Source organism: Haliotis rubra, unplaced genomic scaffold (genome assembly GCF_003918875.1).
Source record: "Haliotis rubra isolate DU_JTF1 unplaced genomic scaffold, ASM391887v1 Scf252, whole genome shotgun sequence".
NCBI classification, from domain to species: domain Eukaryota; kingdom Metazoa; phylum Mollusca; class Gastropoda; order Lepetellida; family Haliotidae; genus Haliotis; species Haliotis rubra.
The window spans coordinates 125,474-146,154 of record NW_025766581.1 but is presented as its reverse complement, the minus strand read 5'-3'; the positions used below and the strand labels follow the sequence as shown (position 1 = coordinate 146,154).

Genomic DNA, 20,681 nt, shown 5'->3' with positions numbered 1-20,681 from the left:
TTAGGGTTAGGTTTCGGGTTAGGTTTAGAGTTAGGTTTCGTGTTAGGTTTAGGGTTGGGGGAACGGAAGGAACTCTTTCCCAGTACTTTGTCCAAGTTTACTGCACGTTGTTGTACCCGCAACTAGGTGTTTGCACGTATTCATGTCGCCACCATCTGGTCATATACCAACGATTCGTGGATTCTTTTATTGTTTCGTTTGTTTGTTTGTGTGTGTGTGTGTGTGTGTGTTTGTTTGTGTGTGTTTGTGTGTGTTTGTGTGTGTGTGTTTGTGTGTGTGTGTGTGTGTGTGTGTGTGTGTGTGTGTGTGTGTGTGTGTGTGTGTGTGTTTCATGGGGGTCGATCCCCCCCTTTTGAAAGTGACTTAAGACCACATTAACAAAATAAAAATTGCGTTGGCGGAGCCAAGGGGGGTTCAGGCGGTGGGGAACCCGTCCCTTTCAAAATTCCTGGATCCACCCATGCACAGGGTTGTGTCTACTGTACACTAGGGGTTGTTACAACACTGAAAGAGTCTACACACAAGGTTGTCTCCAAGGTTTCCACACCCGATCACAGGCTTGATCCCGACACCTCAAGCTCTCTGGATCACTAGCCTGGCGCCTTAGCCAGATCGCCCACCATGCCCCAGGTTCTAAATCTCTTGACTCACTGGGGGTCGTTTTCAGTTTAAATGGGTTTATTTGTTACAACCAAAATTATATATATTCAGAGATTAAGCGTTAGTCTAACTTGTTCACTACAATTGTTAATGCAAGAACACAGAAGCTGATACTCGCATCAACAGGGTTTATTGTAATACTATTAACATTAGCTTTTAGAGTTCATTGTACATGGCTGCGACTGAGGATTACACAGATGAATATTAGTTGCTTTGAGTTGAGTATAGTTGATACGTTGATGAGGTTCAGAAAACTAAAATAAACAATAGCTTTCTATAAATTCAGAAAATGTACAAGTTTCATAGTACATAATATATTCAATATTTAATTCAAATGAAATATGAATACACTGAAATTGCAAAATTAACAACCACAAATTTACAAATAATTGTGTCGAAATATAGTTTTTGCACTAACCAATTTATATTGGCATATACACAATTTCATGGGCATAGAGCCCAGGTCACAAAAAAGATGAAGTTAAGGAACGTTGGTCACGGAGAGGTCCTGGATGGGTGACCGTGTGGGGTGCAGATTTTCATCAGGCCTCTGGGGTACGAGGGTACGGGTCAGACGACCAGAAGTCAGAATGCAGCTCACCTCTATACTGCGGAGGGCTCTCATCATTGCCCTGACAGCAATGGATTTGAGTAAAATGGGTTCACCGACAGCACGAGTTAAAATCAACTAAAATTTGTACTCCTTCACCTCTGCGTTACAACATATAAAGAAGGATCCGCGTGAATGACAGAAAATACTCTTCAGGGCAGATACATTATCTTCTGAAGTGAGAAGATCTCTGACAAACTCTCCCGTCTCTGTCAGCTGTATGATGGTATTAGAGTTACTGTTGACCACTAGAATGTCTCCCGTCCTGGTCGTGGTAATTCCCTGCGGAATGCCAAGCGCTCTGTCTCCTTCTGGGGCGTATCTCCACACAACATCCCCCTCAGACGTCAGACATGTCACAGACTTCTCCCCCCAGTCAGACACAAGTATGTTGCCTTTGTTGTTGACGTAGATGTAATCGGGGTAGCTGAAGAGCTGCATATTGTTGTGTGTTGTAACTGACCTCAACACCAGTCCCGACATATCCAGGATATCAACGCAATAGTCTGTACTTGCTGCAAGCGATGACGGACTCAGTACAGCCAGACAGTAGTACCCGATACGTGTTGTGATGGTTGAGAGTGGCACTAGGTCCGGGGTGACAGCCACTTTCAGTATCTGGCATGATTCGGGGACAGCAACAAGTACCTGCTTCTTCTCCACCTGGGTTACTCCCCACGGAGATTCCTTCAGACGACGTGAAGTGCAACGCCACGTGTTGTTTCTGGAGTAAAACGATGTTATACAGTTATTGTCCCCGTCAGCGACTACAACTGCCTGTACACCATCTACGACGAGGACTGCGATGGCACGGATATTAAATAAGATCTTGCCCCAGATCTTCCTGGTATCAATGGTGTTAACTAGCTTGGTGCCTTCAGATTACACCTTCGGGTTTTTATTGTGGACCTTCTCCCTTTCTGGAATTGGCTCGTCGCTTTCGCCCTTTCCCCCCTTTTGCTTGGTTTCAATTTCAAAGAGGTCATGGTCACTTGACATAGGGCTGACCCAATGTATCTTCACGCATCTTTCGCAGAGGACCACTTTGCATTCTGGACACCACAGATTCCCTGAAGTTATCTCCCCTAGTTGCTGACAGATTGTGCAGCAGTTATTTGTCAACACTGCAAAAATAATTCAACAAAGAATTATTATTCTAAGATATTTTTAGGAACAAGTGGAGACACTTGACAAATGAAATCTATTTCAGTTCAGTAAATATAACACAGTTCAGTTTATATAACATTTATTTACTGTTAATATATTAATGATATACGTGATCAATCTGACAGCAGTTACGTTTACCCTGTGTCAGTTTGTAACTTACTAGTGAGGCATACGTTTTCTCCTTAACACACTTTATTTTCTAAATTTGATCTATAAATTTTTACTGTTACACGTTAGCGCAATTTTCTATTCATGAAATATTTTATAAACAGAATTTATAAGTTTAATCTTCCTCAAATTACCCAACACCTCATGTCACATGACATATGATCTGTTTTGATCAAATTAAATCAATATATAAATAATAACACTGCTTGACCATTTAGATTTCACTTAACCTGGTTTGTCAGTCAACTTCTGTATAATGATGCTGGGTTTGATCTGCCTCGCCCACTCCTCCACCGGCCTCCTGGGGTTGGGGACCTTGGTGTCTTGTCGACAGCAGGGACAGGGGATGGTCTTGGACTGTACAGCATCAGGTCTGGTTTGGATGTATGAGGTGACACATTTCCTGCAGAATGTGTGATCACACCTCAGTGTACATGGGTCTGTGTACATCTCGAAGCAGATGGAGCAAGTCAGGAAATTATCTTTTACTTTTTTCTCCAGCCCGGCGGTCGCCATCTGTAAGATACACATGCTGTTTGTGTCTTTTTATTTTAGTACAAATAGATTACATTTTACTCACTACAGATTCCATAAGCAGCAATGATACATCTGAACACACAAGCATTTGCATGCGAAGCCGAATACGAACGCACGCGCGCGCACATACATACATATGATGCATGCATGAATGTAGGCATGTGTACGGTGTGATCTGTAGCATGTGCCAGAGTATGTCCTTATGTATCCAAGCTGTCAGACCGCTCCGAGGAAACGCTGACATTTTCCCGACATTTATTATTCAGATTAAGAATAAATATGTTGACAGCAAACAGACGACGTAATGGACAAGAGTTACTTCCCTTTACTTTTAAAACCTCAACAATACTGGTGCAGATAAGAAAGTTACAGGAAATGTGTTCCAAATGATGTCTTACTCACACCACATAAAAGCTAGTTTAACATCTCAGGTTATGTCTCCTTAAACAATCGGTAACACAACATTGTGTTCTAACACTATGATGTGTTTGTGATGCTGACGATTTGGATAAGAATGCGTATTGGTTTGGGGGCATTTCGCGCCGACATTAAACCTTAACTGAATGTATTATTAGTCTGTTTGGCTCAAAAGCAGACCGATGAATTGCAATCTAACTCGAAAACTAATAAACATATTATACTCAATGAAACGCTGATCACAATCAAAACATCAGACCTACTCTGTGATTTGTTTGCAGAATTTATGTCCCAAAATTAAAAAAGTTGTTTAACAAACTATCATTAAAATATCGACACAATTCACTATATGTTACGAGGGACGAGTGCAGAGAAAGGGACAGCCAGGTATGCGAGAAATTTAAAGGATGGAGACGGCACAGCACAAGTTAATGAATCAATAACGTTGTCGGCATTTGTACACGTGATTCTCTAACACCTGGCTGTCCCTTTCTCTGCACTCTTCCCTCGTAACAAATGGTGAACTATGTCAAAATTTTCATGATAGTTTGTTAAACAACTTTTTTAATGTTAGAACATAAATTCTGCAAACAAATCACAGGGTAGGTCTGATGTTTTGATTATGATCAGCGTTTCGTTGAGTATTATATGTTTATTAGTTTTCGAGTTTGATTGCAATTCATCAGTCCGCTTTTGAGCCAAACGGACTATAATCTTACTACCATACAGTATGGAGAGGAAGAACTGACCCTGGGTATTCTGCCGTTCATGCAGATACATGGTCCTGGACAGACATTTCAACTCCAAGTCTAATGAGGCGTAGCATCTTGCGTAAAGTCGATGTTGATGTTATTGACAGGCCTTTAAGTTCTACATATAACAATCTCTGACTGTCCACATTGAACAGTATATAAACGGTGACTCTCGACCCAAACCTATGTTCCTGCCAGATACATGCACTTCAGGCGTGGAGAACACAACCGACATACCTGCACCGCCACGACTATACATGTTGTCTATTCACTCGTGGATAACCTCAACCCTCTTCTAAGGGAAACACTAACACTACACATGCTCGACACGCCCCGCAGCCATCAGTAGTAAGGTATCGCAAAAAGCACAGTCGGAGGAACGATCGAGTGAACGGATACGTTCATCGAAATTACACCTGAACACTATTAATCAAGTCCATGAATAAGTCAATGACAATACCTTTGTATAATTGGATTTACCCACTAAGCTCCAGTCCTACATGTTACAACCCCATCGAGGGGCCATCGTTTAAAGTGATAACGAAAGTAGACAACTTCCGCGTTAAATGCTCAAGTATCACTGACTTCAAGACGTACTGACACTCGTATATTCAGAATCTGTCAGATCATCAAAAACATTTGACAAAACACAATAACCGGTATCAGGTATCAGCTTGACAAAACGTAGTTCACAGAAAATGACAAGCAATGACTTAGTCTACCTTTCCGCCGGCTGGTGTTCGGGCGTGTTTCGTCACAATCGGTTGAACTCGCCGTTTTCCGTAAATGTTCTGTCGGCTGGGCGGTGATTGGTCTTTATTGACTCTCTGTAAAACACGCACCCGGTGTTGGTAGGAAATTCAGATAATTTGTAAACATAAATTAAGGAAACATTGATACAGGGCATCCACACGGGAGCAACACAGTATCATATTTTCATTTAAATGCCAAACACACTAAATGTACATCGTCAAGAAAATAACTTTCAGAAAATGTTGGAAACAGTATAAACAACACTGGCTTCAATTATTTCCCTGTCATGGAATTTATGCACACGTCAAATGTCTTATCGAAAGTAGAAAAAATATATCCTGCTGCAGTTATGTGTTATTTTCTGTGTATGGAAAATGGAATGTAACGAACTCGTCAGGACTTCAGGTATGTTTCACACAGGTAAAATATTGATTTTAGATCCACTAATGTTTCTCTGTGACACAGTATTCTTACTCTGCGCAGTCTCTTTGTTTCCGGAACGAGAGACCAGACATCTTTCAAATGAATAGTTTTCCCTCAGACTTTATATATTCAACACATAGTCGTTGCCAGTTAGGTAGGACACCGGGCGTCCTGTCTAGTAATTACAACCCCATGAAGATCCGGGCTAGAAGTGGTCTTCAGGAACCCATGCTTGTCCTAAGAGGCAAATAACGGGATCGGGTGGTCAGGCTAGCATGGTTGGCACATGTCAATCAGTCAAACAGTCCAATCTCACTAGGTGGGTACATTGTCACCTCATTCTCCTCTCAGCAGGAGAGTTAGCAAACGTCTCACCATGGTGGGTAGTCATACTTACATACTTACACTTCACTACCTGGGTTATAAGACTTGGACTGTAGGACCTTTATATTTATACCTGTATTCTTACATTTTCTTATGGTTTGTTAGAAGCATGCTTTGTCTCACTTAAGCCGAGCCGTGAGTTCCGGGTAAGAACTGATCTTCAATAATCCATGCTTGTCGTAAGAGGGAACTAGCGGGATCTGGTGCTCAAGCTCGCTGACTTGATTGACACATGTCATCGAATCCCAGCTGTTTAGACCGATGCTCATGATGTTGATCACTGGATTGTCTGGTCCAGATACGATTATTTACAGTATTCCGCTATATAGTTTGAATATCGCTGAGTTGAGCGTTAAACAAGAAACAAACAAGACAAAAGTAATTGCATCTCCATGACACCGGTGTACATGACAGTAGAGTACACTGAATTTCATTGGTCATCTTTCAAGATAACCAGTGTATCATATTTCATGAATGGGTTTCTATGCCATTCCAAGTTTCATACGAAGAGTGCAATGATTTCTAGTTATAAAATGGGGATTATTTCTTTCCATGGTCTTTTCTTGCCGACTGTTTCATGTTGTTAATATCTGTTGTGTCCGACATAAATCAGTCCACGAAGAGCGTATTCGATGCCATGCATTGCGCTTGTAAATTCTCCACCATTCTCCAGTATGTTTTAGTTGTAGTGTTTTGCATTTGTTTTGGGTCACTTAAAGAAATACCGAAAAAGTGAAGAAATATTCCCCCAACATTAGTGAACAGTGTTTGATGATGCTCATAAATGATTCCTCGTTTTCAAATAGAAATTGAGTTCATGATATCACCTCCCGGGATGTGCTGTCTAAAGTATCCTGTATGCAACTGTTCTGTTCCTACATAATCTGATAATATCAAACAACAAACGCGATGGAGCTGAAACTCCTGCTGTATTTCATAGAAATCCGTATATTATTACTTTTTCCATATGAAAATACTTTTTACCCAGTTAAAGTTGTAATGCACGTGCAACACAATCACAGCCCGTGCTTGAACAATGAAAGTTCAAGCAAATTTCCATCGCCTTATCCGGATCATGAATGTAACCGTTTTGCCTAGTCTCGCTAGACGTCAAGGACCACGTTGCTAATCAGGCTGAAAAACGTCCTAACCTTAGTCAGAAACTATCATCGAAAACGAATAATTATCACAACTTGAACTCAGCTTGGATTGTCAGCTGATTATTGTCCTGGGGCCGTTACACAAAAAGCACAAATGCCTTCTTTTTAACAAAGCCAAATAGAATATTATGGATATGTTTTTCTTGATTCTTTTGTTCAGTTTCACAATGAATATTAGACAATTAATTCATGCTCAAGAAATAAAAACGTTTCCACGTTTTGACGAAAGTCGACGACATATTGCCTTGAAAACGCAAATAATCCAAAGCAGCTCATCTGTTATGCTCCGGAAATGAAGTCAAACTATTGTTAAAGAATCACATAAATCAAAAGGCTCTTGGAGGAATTTAATGACGTGTATACCTTACGCTCTGTAGGCGATTCCCATCTACATCGACATTGACAGAAGACAAGTGAACGAATATTGAGAAAGAAAATGTTGCCTCGGTTTAACGCCGGGTCAAATAAACTAGCCAACTCTGAAGTGTAAATTTAATCTTTATCCCCGAAACAACCCACTAATGGATTGTAACTATCCCACTGTCTAATGTCTGTTTTCAAATGAAAACTATAGCCTATATATCATGAATCCTTGAACAGTGCTCAATTAATCCACATAGCACATGCTTGAGTTACGAGAGGGTATAAAAAAATTCTAATTATCACCAAGACGTATTCAGGGTAAAAACTTTATCTTGATTTCTTGTCCTTAAGACTTCTATATACACAGGCCCAATCCAGAGTTCTCCTAACATTTCTTGACCTTGTGCAGACGCCTGTATAGAACCCCTGATTTCATGGAAAACCAACCCCACCTCTTGAATGACCTCAATGTTATCGTCAAAACGGCGTCCACTTCTTGGCTCATCTGTGAGGGACATATGACCTGTTTGAAAATCCCTTTTCCATCTCACAACAGTTTCATAAGATCTTCACAATATACAGATTTCATCTCCTCGTGAATCTGTCGAGAAGTGCAACCCTTCAAGTGCAAAAACTTGATAACACTGCGCGCCTCAATCTTCTCCATACTTGGGTTTACTCGTGATAAACTAGCACGAGGTTGAATGAAGTGAAGTAAATAGTTTTTGGTCCATTAACTAGATATGGACCACTGATGAGATGGGAGATCCTGGACCTGAGGAAATCTAGACTTGTGCATTTATGGCTTTGGCATTACAGGGTTGGCTAAGCAACAGGGGGACAAAATGTGGTTCACAGACACTGAGACAGACTACTGGATCGTATGCCATACACCTTTCTATGTTGATAGCGTTTCACGCAAGTCATGAGCAGAGACGTAATGTTTCCTTTTCACCACATGCCTCGGCTTTTAACCATAAGTGGTATGCATTATCATACTATGTTAAGATCATATTGTCCTGTCTAAGAGTAGGTTCAACCACTATCACCACTGATGTGTTTCACCGAGTCATCATGCGGTCCATTTAATTGCTGGAAGTGACCTGTAAGGGAATATGGTATGTCTCAACTAGACAATATAAGCTATATCATCAGGGTTGGGTGAACATCGTGTATAGTGATACTGAATATTCTATGAGGAAGAAACTCCGAAAACTGACCAACAGTTTCAGAGTTCCGGTGGCCTAGTCCATCCATACATTAGTCTGTGTATATATGTCTCCTGGGTTTCATGCATGGGGTTTCTTTGAACTTCAGCTGGTTCAACACACTGTTGAGATGAAGTAGTGGTTGTGTAGCTCAGGTCATCCCAGGAATCTCCACAACAGCTGGTGTGTTTCACCTGGTGATCATGTAGATTATTTCCCTTCATTTGAATATTGCATGTCTGCAATTCACTGACAAAGCTATGCCCATACGTTTTGGTGAAGACACAGACATTTCCAGACTAACCCCATGTACAGAATGTCATAAACCACAGCTCTGCACTGACTCTCATTCTCTTGATTTTTATGTCAGACAAATACGTACTCTTTCAATGCCGTGTCTGTGCATAGAAATAAGAAACCGTATTTATCACAGAATATATCGCACATGCCTGTCTCATCGCCATCTTCTAGCGTGAGGAGCTGCCTGACATACTCCCCCGACTCTGTCAGCTGTATCACCTTGTCAGTGTTCCCGTCTACAAGCAGGATGTCTCCTGTGCTTGTAGTTGTGATACCATAGGCGCAACCAATGGCATTGTGACCGGTAGGGGCGTGTCTCCACACAACATCTCCCTCTTGTGTCAGACATGTCACAGACTCACGTTCCCAGTCAGACACGAGTATGTTGCCCTTGTTGTTGACACACATGTACCAGGGGTAGGCAAACAGTGGGGCATCATTGTGTGTAGTGATTGACCTCAACACGTGTCCAGACATGTCAAGGATTTCAACAATGCCGTAACCATGACAATCCTCGCCACCTGCTGCCAGAGATGAAAGGTTCAGAACAGCCAGACTGTAGTAACTATTGCTAGTTAGGATGGTTGAGAGCAGCACCAAGTCAGGGGTCACTTCTACTGTTACAATCTGGCGGGATTCAGGGACAGCAACCATCACCTGCTTCTGCTTCAACTGTGTTATCCCACGTGGAGAGTTATCCAGGGGAAGTTTACTATGGCATGGATGATTGTCTCTAGTGTACAAAGATTTCAGGCAGTTGTTCAAACAGTCAGTGACAACACATGTCTGTATATCACCTACAGCCAGGACTGTCAGCCAACCTAAGGGAGGGCTCACCTTATCATCATCCGCCATCCTCCTATCCATCGTGTCAACCAGCACTAGAGATGGCACACATCGCTCCTGATCCCTGTATGTGACGTCAATCTTCCCCAACTGTAGGTTATCTAGGGCCTTAAGGACATTGTCAGTGTCTGGTGTAAAGATGACGTCATCTATTCTCCGGGTGTCTGCTGCCTCTGTACCTCTGACATCCTCCATCTCTACAGCTCCAGACTCCCAGACCTGATACGCGTCATATAGGTCCATCTCACAGTCCGATACCAAGGCCTGGTAAATAAACTCACAATGTTGTCTGTACATCTGCATCTCGATCTCTTCCAGTTTCACATCAGCTCGGAGTTGGTCGGCGTATGTCCGTAATATGTTATTCAGTTCTTCCAAGAGTTGTGTTTCTTTCTGTTTAATCTTGTTAATGGCTGTCTGGCAGATCAATCTTATATTTTGAACAGCTGACTTCGTGATTCTAGAACTACTTAGGAGCTTCTCGTTTCGTATGTCTACTTTCTTCGACCTCACTTTCAGTCTCTTCTCCATGCCAAGTTTCTTCTCCATCAGTGCTGCCTTCATCCTTGGCTTCATAGACTCAATGGTGACGACAGCCTTACAAGCTCTGTGGTAGATGATACAACATGTCTGACAGGCAGCCTTCCCACAGTCTTGACAGTGGAACTCAACACGGTTACTCTTGTGTTCCGTACACTTGATCCTCCGTTTCACCTTTGACCTACACGACAGGTCACACAGGTCATGGTTCAGTGAAATAGGGGTCACCCGGTGTGTCTTCACACATTTGTCGCAGAGGACCACTTCACACTCAGGACACCACAAGACCCCTGGAGTTGTCTCCCCTAGTTGCTGACAGATCGTACAACAGGTGCTTGAAGTTCCTGTAAACACAAGTACATATGTGCTTATTTTCATCGCAATTTAAAAAGGCTACGAAAGGAAGTAGGGTATTTTTAACACACACAGATGTCAATGTTATGTCTTCCACTGGTTTTAAATCAATACACACGCAGGCACACGCACACGCACACACGCATATCATATTTTCACTCTACCTGGCACAGCCACCTCAGATCTATAGGTGTCAATCAGCCCCTGTATAGTGATGCTGGGTTTGATCTGCCCCGCCCACTCCTCCACCGGACTGCTGGGGTTGGGGACCTTGGTGTCTTGTCGACAGTTGGGACAGGGGATGGTCTTGGACTGTACAGCATCAGGTCTGGTTTGGATGTATGAGGTGACACATTTCCTGCAGAATGTGTGATCACACCTCAGTGTGCACGGGTCTGTGTACATCTCGAAGCAGATGGAGCACGTAAGGAAATTATCCTTTACTTTCTTCTCTAGACCGGCGGTCGCCATCTGTAAGATACACATGCAGTTCGTGCCTTTTTAGTTTAATAGAAATTAATTAGATTCAGTACAAGCAGCAATGATTGATCTGAACATACGCCCAACTGTATGTGAAGCTGTACACGAACACGCGCACACACACAGACACATAGTAAATATAAACGGATATCTATCTATCTATCTATATCTCAGCAGTCAGACTGGGAACACTGACATCTCAGAATACATTCCATCAAGATCACTCCGGTCCCAGAATCTACTACAAGTTCCCCAATTCCATCTAGTTTCATATGGGAAAAGGGCTTTCTCCTATGTTGCACCAACCCTTTGGAACTCTTTACCTTTAGAAATCAAATTATGTGAATCTCTCTCAACCTTCAAGTCAAAAGTTAAAACTCACCTGTTTAAAAGTGCCTATGACTGACTCTTTTACTCAATTCTTTTCAGCGCATTGAGCATTCATAAGTGTGTGGACATTTGCGCTTTATAAGTGACATTATTATTATTATTATTATCTTATTGACCTTATTTTTTACCATGCAAGTCCGTAATAATTTTGGGAACGTATTCGTGCCAATGGTGCCAATGTCAGCCGATTGTCGTCCAGGAATATGTTACTACCATACAGTATCGGGGGTCAGGTTTTCACCCATCATCTTCGGCCATATATGCAGCTACATGATCCTGTACTGACATGTTACTATGACAACGTCGAGCCCCACCCTGTTATTACTAACGCTGGTGTTGATGTCATGTTAATGTCATGTATGTATGTATGTATGTATGTATGTATGTACGTACGTATGTATGTATGTATGTATGTATGTATGTACGTATGTATGTATGTATGTATGTATGTATGTATGTATGTATGTATGTATGTATGCATGCATGCATGCATGCATGTATGTATGTATGTAGATACCGGTTGAGATAAGCAAGTTACAGGAAATGTGTTCCTATTGATGTCTTACTGACACCACATGAAAGTTAGTTTAACATCTCAGTTGTCCACTCGGATAAAAGGTTATGTCTCCTTAAACACAACATTGTGTTCGTGAGGTTGACGATTTGGATGAGGAAGCGTAATGGTTTGGGGGAAATTTCGCGCCAACAGTAATCCTCAACTGAATCTAATCTTACTGCCATGCAGTATGGGGAAGAAGAACTGACCCCAGGTATTCTGCCGTTCATGCAGTTACATGGTCCTGTACATACATTTCAACATGACAACTCTAAGCCCAATGAGGCGTAGCATCTTGCGTAAAGTCGATGTTGATGTTATTGACAGGCCTTTAAGTTATACAGATAACAATCTCTGTCTGTCCATATTGAAGAGTTTATGAACAGGGACTATCGACCAAAACTTACGTTCCTGTCAGATACATGCACTTTAGCCGTGGAAAACACAACCGTCCCACATATCTGCACCGCTACGGCTTGGCTCATACATATTCTGTCTATTCACTCGCGGATAACCTCAACCCTTTTCAAAGGGAAACATTTGCAATGCCCATGATCGACACGCCCAGCAACCACGAGTTGTAACTTATCGCACAATGCATGTCGGAGGAACGAGTGAACGGATACCTTTATCGAAATTACACCTGAATTTAATCAACTCCTCGAATCAGTCAATGTTATTACCTTTGAATAATTGGATTTACCCAGTTAGCTCCAGTCCCTCGTGTTACAACACCATCGAGGGACCATCCGCGTTACATCCTCAAGTTTCACTGATTCCAAGACGTACTGACACTCGTATGTGTGTCGAAACACCATAGCAAGTATCAGTTGTCAGTTTGACAAAATGAAGTTCAACGCTACAGAAAATCACAAGCAATGACTGAAGCCTACCTTTCCGGTGTCTGTGTGTTCGCGCGTGGTTAGTGGCAATCGGCTGAACTCGCCCTTTTCCGTAACTGTTCTGTCCGCTGGGCGCTTATCGGCCTTTGTTGTCTGACTGTAGACACGCACACAGTGTTGGTAGGCTTACAAGAAATTCAGATAATATGTCAATATAACCAAAGGAAACGTTGATCCAGGGCATCCACATTGCAGCAACACGGTATCATATTTTGTATTTAAATGCCAAACAAATCAAATGTACATTGTCAAGAAAACAACGTTCAGAAAATGTTGGAAATTGTATAAACAACACTGGCTTCAATTATTTCCCTGTAATGTTATTTATGTACACGTCAAATGTCACATCGAAAGTAGAAGAAAATATGTGTATGGAAAATGGAACATAACGAACGCGTCAGGACTACAGGTATTTTTCACACAGATAAATATCGATTTTAGATCCACTTATGTCTTTCAGTGATACAGTATTCTTACTTGTTTTGGTTTTTTTGTTTCCCAACCCGTGAAGATCCGGGTTAGAATTGATCTTCAGCAACCCATGCTTGTCGTAAGAGGCGACTAACGGGATCGAGTGATCAGTCTCGCTGACTTGGTTGAAACATGTCATCGTATCCCAATTGCGCAGATCGATGCTCATGCTGTTGATCACTGGATTGTCTGGTCTAGACTCGATTATTTACAGTTATCCGACATCGAGCTGGAATATTGTAGAGTTGAGCGTTAAACAACAAACCAACAAGACATCGGTGTACATGACGGTCGAATCCACTGAACTTTATTGGCAATCTTTCAAGGTAACCAGTATATCAGACTATTTCATGGTTTTCTATGCCATTCCAAATTTCATGCAAAGAGTGCAATGATTTCTAGTTATAAAATTGGGATCATTTCTTTCCATGGTCTTTTCTTGCCGACTGTTTCATGTTGTTAATATCTGTTGTGTCCGACATAAATCAGTCCACGAAGAGCTTATTCAATGTCATACATTGCGCTTGTAAATTCTCCACCATTCTCCAGTATGTTTTAGTTGTAGTGTTTTGCATTTGTTTTGGGTCACTTAAAGAAATACCGAAAAAGTGAAGAAATATTCCCCCAACATTAGTGAACAGTCTTTGATGATGCTCATAAATGATTCCTCGTTTTCAAATAGAAATTGAGTTCATGATATCACCTCCCGGGATGTGCTGTCTAAACTATCTGTTTCAGCATTCATGTATGCAACTGTTCTGTTCCTACATAATCTGATAATGTCAAACATAAAGTTGAAATGCAACAAACGCGATGGAGCTGAAACTCCTGCTGTATTTCATAGAAATCCGTATATCATTACTTTTTGCCATATGAAAATACTTTTTACCCAGTTAAAGTTGTAATGCACGTGCAACACGATCACAGCCCGTGCTTGAACAATGAAAGTTCAAGCAAATTTCCATCGCCTTATCCGGATCATGAATGTAACCGTTTTGCCTAGTCTCGCTAGACGTCAAGGGCCACATTGCTAATCAGGCTGAAAAACGACCTAACCTTAGTCAGAAACTATCATCGAAAACGAATAATTATCACAACTTGAACTCAGCTTGGATTGTCAGCTTATTATTGTCCTGGTGCCGTTACACAAAAAGCACAAATGCCTTCTTTTTTAACAAAGCCAAATAGAATATTATGGATATGTTTTTCTTGTTTCTTTTGTTCAGTTTCAGAATAAATATTAGACAATTTATGTCATGCTCAAGAAATAAAAACGTTTCCACGTTTTGACGAAAGTCGACGACATATTGCCTTGAAAACGCAAATAATCCAAAGCAGCTCATCTGTTATGCGCCCAAAATGAAGTCAAACTATTGTTAAAGAATCACATAAATCAAAAGGCTCTTGGAGGAATTTAATGACGTGTATACCTTACGCTCTGTAGGCGATTCCCATCTACATCGACATTGACAGAAGACAAGTGAACGAATATTGAGAAAGAAAATATTGCCTCGGTTTAACGCCGGGTAAAATAAACTAGCCAACTCTGAAGTGTAAATTTAATCTTTATCCCCGAAACAACCCACTAATGGATTGTAACTATCCCACTGTCTAATGTCTGTTTTCAAATGAAAACTATAGCCTATATGTCATGAATCCTTGAACAGTGCTCAATTAATCCACATAGCACATGCTTGAGTTACGAGAGGGTATAAAAAAAAATTCTAATTATCACCAAGACGTATTCAGGGTAAAAACTTTATCTTGATTTCTTGTCCTTAAGACTTCTATATACATAGGCCCAATCCAGAGTTCTCCCAACATTTCTTGACCTTGTGCAGACGCCTGTATAGAACCCCTGATTTCATGGAAAACCAACCCCACCTCTTGCATGACCTCAATGATATCGTCGTCCACTTCTTGGCTCATCTGTGAGGGACATATGACCTGTTTGAAAATCCCTTTTCCATCTCACAACAGTTTCATAAGATCTTCACAATATACAGATTTCATCTCCTCATGAATCTGTCGAGAAGTGCAACCCTTCACGTGCAAAAACTTGATAACACTGCACGCCTCAATCTTCCCCCCATACTTGGGTTTACTCGTGATAAACTAGCACAAGATTGAATGAAGTGAAGTAAATAGTTTTGGTCCATTAACTAGATAAGGAGCACTGATGAGATGGGAGATCCTGGACCTGAGGAAATCTAGACTTGTGCATTTATGGCTTTGGCATTACAGGGTTGGCTAAGCAACAGGGGGACAAAATGTGGTTCACAGACACTGAGACAGACTACTGGATCGTATGCCATACACCTTTCTATGTTGATAGCGTTTCACGCAAGTCATGATCATGAGCAGAGACGTAAGGTTTCCTTTTCACCACATGCCTCGCTTTTAACCATAAGTGGTATGCATTATCATACTATGTTAAGATCATATTGTCCTGTCTAAGAGTAGGTACAACCACTATCACCACTGATATGTTTCACCGAGTCATCATGCCGTCCATTTAATTGCTTGAAGTGACCTGTAAGGGAATATGGTATGTCTCAACTAGACAATATAAGCTATATCATCAGGTTTGGGTGAAGATCGTGTATATTGATACTGAATATTCTATGAGGAAGAAACTCCGAAAACTGACCAACAGTTTCAGAGTTCCTGTGGTCCTAGTCCATCCATACATTAGACAATGTATACATGTCTCCTGGGTTCCATGCATGGGGTTTCTTTGAACTTCAGCTGGTTCAGCACACGTTTGAGATGAAGTAGTGGTTGTGTAGCTCAGGTCATCCAAGGAATCTCCACAACAGCTGGTGATCTTTCACCTTGTGGACTATTACCCTTCATGCTGGAAATGACCTAATATAATAATGCATGTCTGCAATTCACTGACAAAGCTATGCCCATACGTTTTGGTGAAGACACAAACATTTCAAGACTAACCCCACGTACAGTAGATCACGAGCAGTAAAATGACAAACGCTGAAACCACAGCTTTGCACTGACTTTCATTCTTTTGTTTTATGTCAGACAAACATGTACTCTTTCACTGCTGATTTTGTGCATAGAAAAAAGAAACCGTATTTATCACAGAATATATCGCACATGCGTGCTTCATCGCTATCTTCTAACGTGAGCAGTTCACTGACAAACTCCCCCGACTCTGTCAGCTGTATCACCTTGTCATTGCGGCTGTCTACAAGCAGGACGTCTCCTGTGCTGGTAGTTGTGATACCAGAGGCGCAACCAATGGCACTGTCACTGGGGCGTGTCTCCACACAACATCTCCCTCTTGTGTCAGACATGTCACAGACTCACATTCCCAGTCAGACACGAGTATGTTGCCCTTGTTGTTGACACAGATGTGCCAGGGGTAGGCAAACAGTGAGACATCATTGTATTTACTGATTGAACTCAACACGTGTCCAGAAATGTCCAGGATTTCAACAATGCCGTAACCATGACAATCCTCGCCACCTGCTGCCAGAGATGAAAGGTTCAGAACAGCCAGACTGTAGTAACTATTGCTAGTTAGGATGGTTGAGAGCAGCACCAAGTCAGGGGTCACTTCTACTGTTACAATCTGGCGGGATTCAGGGACAGCAACCATCACCTGCTTCTGCTTCAACTGTGTTATCCCACGTGGAGAGTTATCCAGGGGAAGTTTACTATGGCATGGATGATTGTCTCTAGTGTACAAAGATTTCAGGCAGTTGTTCAAACAGTCAGTGACAACACATGTCTGTATATCACCTACAGCCAGGACTGTCAGGCAACCAAAGGGAGAGCTCACCACATCATCATCCGCCATCCTCCTATCTATCGTGTCAACCAGCACTAAAGATGGCACACATTACTCCTGATCCTGGTATGTGACGTCAATCTTCCCAAACTGCAGGTTATCTAGGGCCTTCAGGACGTTGTCAGTGTCTGGTGTAAAGATGACATCATCTATTCTCCGGGTTTCTGCTGCCTCTGTATCCCTGACATCCTCCATCTCTACAGCTCCAGTCTCCCAGACCTGATACGCGTCATATAGGTCCATCTCACAGTCCGATACCAAGGCCTGGTGAATGAACTCACAATGTTGTCTGTACATCTGCATCTCGATCTCTTCCAGCTTCACATCAGCTCGGAGTTGGCCGACGTATGTCTGTGATGTGTTATTTAGTTCATCCAAGAGTTGTGTTTCTTTCTGTTTAATCTTGTTAATCGCTGTCTGGCAGATCAACCTAATATTTTGAACAGCTGACTTCGTGATTCTAGAATTACTTTCGAGTTTCTCGTTTCGTATGTCTACTTTCTTCGACCTCACTTTCAGTCTCTTCTCCATGCCAAGTCTCTTCTCCATCAGTGCTGCTTTCATCCTTGGCTTCATTGACTCAATGGTGACGACAGTTTTACAAGCTCTGTGGTAGATGATACAACATGTCTGACAGGCAGCCTTCCCACAGTCTTGACAGTGGAACTCAACACGGTTACTCTTGTGTTCCGTACACATGATCCTCCGTTTGACCTTTGACCTAGATGACAGGTCACATAGGTCATGTTTCAATAAAGTAGGGGTCACCCGGTGTGTCTTCACACATTTGTCACAGAGGGCCACTTCACACTCAGGACACCACAAGACCCCTAGAGTTGTCTCCCCTAGCTGCTGACAGATCGTACAACAGGTGCTTGAGGTCTCTGTAAACACAAGTTAACGTACTTATTTTCATCACAACTTGAAAAGGCTACTAAAGAAAGCAGGGTATTTTTAACACAACACAGATGTCAATGTTATGTCTACCACTGGTTTTAAATACACACATACACATACACACACGCATATCATATTTTCACTTTACCTTGCACAGCGACCTCGGATCTATAGGTGTCAATCAGCCCCTGTATCACAATGCTGGGTTTGATCTGCCCCGCCCACTCCTCCACCGGCCTGCTGGGGTGGGGGACCTTGGTGTCTTGTCGACAGTTGGGACAGGGGATGGTCTTGGACTGTACAGCATCTGGTCTGGTTTGGATGTATGAGGTGACACATTTCCTGCAGAATGTGTGATCACACCTCAGTGTACACGGGTCTGTGTACATCTCCAAGCAGATGGAGCACGTCAGGAAATTATCCTTTACTTTCCTCTCTAGCCCGGCGGTCGCCATCTGTAAGATACACATGCAGTTTGTGCCTGTTTAGTTTAATACAAATAAATTACGCTTTACTCAATACAGATTCCATAAGCAGCAACGGAAAATCTGAACATACACGCACCTGCATGTGAAGCTGTATACAAACACACTCACACACACAGACACACTTTAAATATAAACAGATGTCTATCTACCTGTCTTTCTCTATATATATCTAACTGTATATACATACATACAGAGAGAGAGCGAGAGAGAGAGAGAGAGAGAGAGAGAGGAATCTGTGTGTGTGTGTGTGTGTGTGTGTGTGTGTGTGTGTGTGTGTGTGTGTGTGTGTGTGTGTGAATGTGTGTGATATGTAAACTGCATGTGAGCCTCTGTACCCGAGTAGTCAGACTGGGTACACTGACACCTTTTTTACCTTACCATAGTTACCATATTATTTACCATGCAAGTCCGTAGTAATCTTGGGAGCATATTCGTGCAAATGGTGCCAATCTGAACTGCTTGTCGTCCAGGATGTTACTGCCACACAGTATCGGAGACAGGTCTTCACCCACGTTCTTCTGCCATATAAGCAGCTACATGATCCAGGACTGACATGTTACTATGACAACGTCGAGCCCCACCTTGTTGTTACTAACGCTGGTGTTGACGTCATGGACTGGCCTTCCCGTTCCCAATTGAGGTATACACAGGATTTTTCCCTACTGTCTCTATAGAACAGTATATCATAAGGGAAGTTCGGTCAAAACCTTTATTCCTGCCAGATACCGTCCGGCTAAGCGAGTACAATTACTGAAGGCAAGTTTCCGGGGTTTCCGGGTATACGGGGTTCGACTGTACATGCACATGCCCAAACCTTCATTCCTGCCAGATACATGCACTTCAGGTGTGGAAAACACAAGCGACATATCTGCACCGAAACGACTTGGATCATGTACATATATTTAATCTAATCGGTCACCGTTAACCTCAACCCTTCTCAAAGGCAAACACTGAATCTACACATGGTCGACACGCCGCCTAGCCAACAGAAGTAAGGTATCGCACAAAACACAGTAGGGGAATTATTGAATGGACACCCTCACCGAAATTATACCTGAACATTGACTATTACACAAATCAATGAACAGGTCAATGTCAGATCTTATTTACGTCATCATAGTTACCATATTATTTACCATGCATGTACTTAATAATCTTGGGAGCATATTCGTGCCAATGGTCGATCTCAGCCGATTGTCATCCAGGCTAATGTTACTGCTATACAGTATCGGGACCAGGTTAACAGGGACTCTCGACCGACATACCTGCACCGCCACGTCTATTCACTCGCCTTTAACCTCAAACACTGACAATGCATATGATCGGCAAACCCCGCAGCCAGCAGTAGTTAGGTATCGCTAAAAGCACAGTACGTAGGAGGAACGATTGAGCGGATACATTCATTGAAATTACACCTGAACACTATTAATCAAGTCCATGAATCAGTCAATGACAAAACCTTTGTATAATTGGATTTACCCACTTAGCTCCAGTACTACGTGTTACAACACCATCGCGAAGATATCGCATAAAGTGATAACGAAAGTAGACCACGGGGGCTTGTAACGCTAAAAACTGCCATCAAGGTATATGCTGTCACTGACGGGGTCTTAGTACTATTAACGCTAAAAACTGCCATGAAGGTATATACTGTCACTGACGGGGTCTTAGTACAGTAGTATATACCTTGATGGCAGTTTTTAGTGTTACAAGCCCCTGTGAAGTAGACAACTTACCCTTACAATTATCACAGATTTCAAGACGTACTAACACTCGTACATTTCTATCAGATAATGAACAGTTGACAAAACACAATAAATGGTATCAGTTGTCATTATAACAATATCTACTTTGCCGAAAATCACAAGCAATGACTTAAGTCTACCTTTCCGGTAGCTGTGTGTTCGTGTGGTTTGTCGCATTCGGTTGAACTCGACCTTTTCCGTAAGTGTTCTCTCGGCTGGGCGCGTATTGCCCTTTGTTGACGTGAAAGACGTTTCTGTGTATATGACACACCTAAAGGGCTTTAGCCCGACAAACAGGT

General features: G+C 42.1%; 3 protein-coding genes across 3 annotated transcripts in view; all 3 read right to left on the bottom strand.

Moving 5' to 3' along the window:
* Nucleotides 1-20,681, bottom strand: part of LOC124279579 — a 132,558-nt gene that overhangs the window by 11,806 nt on the left and 100,071 nt on the right. Inside the window, exons 2-5 of the mRNA XM_046715420.1 lie at nucleotides 12,962-13,095; nucleotides 10,807-11,113; nucleotides 9,740-10,632; nucleotides 2,921-3,121 (exon numbers count right to left, since the gene is read on the bottom strand). Of these exons, the coding sequence (XP_046571376.1) occupies nucleotides 2,921-3,121; nucleotides 9,740-10,632; nucleotides 10,807-11,113; nucleotides 12,962-13,095 (1,535 nt within the window). The remainder of the gene's footprint in view (nucleotides 1-2,920; nucleotides 3,122-9,739; nucleotides 10,633-10,806; nucleotides 11,114-12,961; nucleotides 13,096-20,681) is intronic.
* The window catches only part of LOC124279547, a 128,391-nt gene that overhangs the window by 42,063 nt on the left and 65,647 nt on the right, over nucleotides 1-20,681 (bottom strand). The window lies entirely within an intron of this gene.
* On the bottom strand, nucleotides 13,721-20,540 carry LOC124279552 (E3 ubiquitin-protein ligase TRIM56-like). Its single transcript, XM_046715382.1, has 3 exons — nucleotides 20,523-20,540; nucleotides 18,298-18,604; nucleotides 13,721-18,136 (listed from the first exon to the last, which is right to left on the bottom strand). Exons 2-3 carry the CDS (start codon nucleotides 18,602-18,604, stop codon nucleotides 17,304-17,306), a joined length of 1,140 nt encoding a protein of 379 aa, XP_046571338.1. The 5' UTR covers nucleotides 20,523-20,540; the 3' UTR covers nucleotides 13,721-17,303.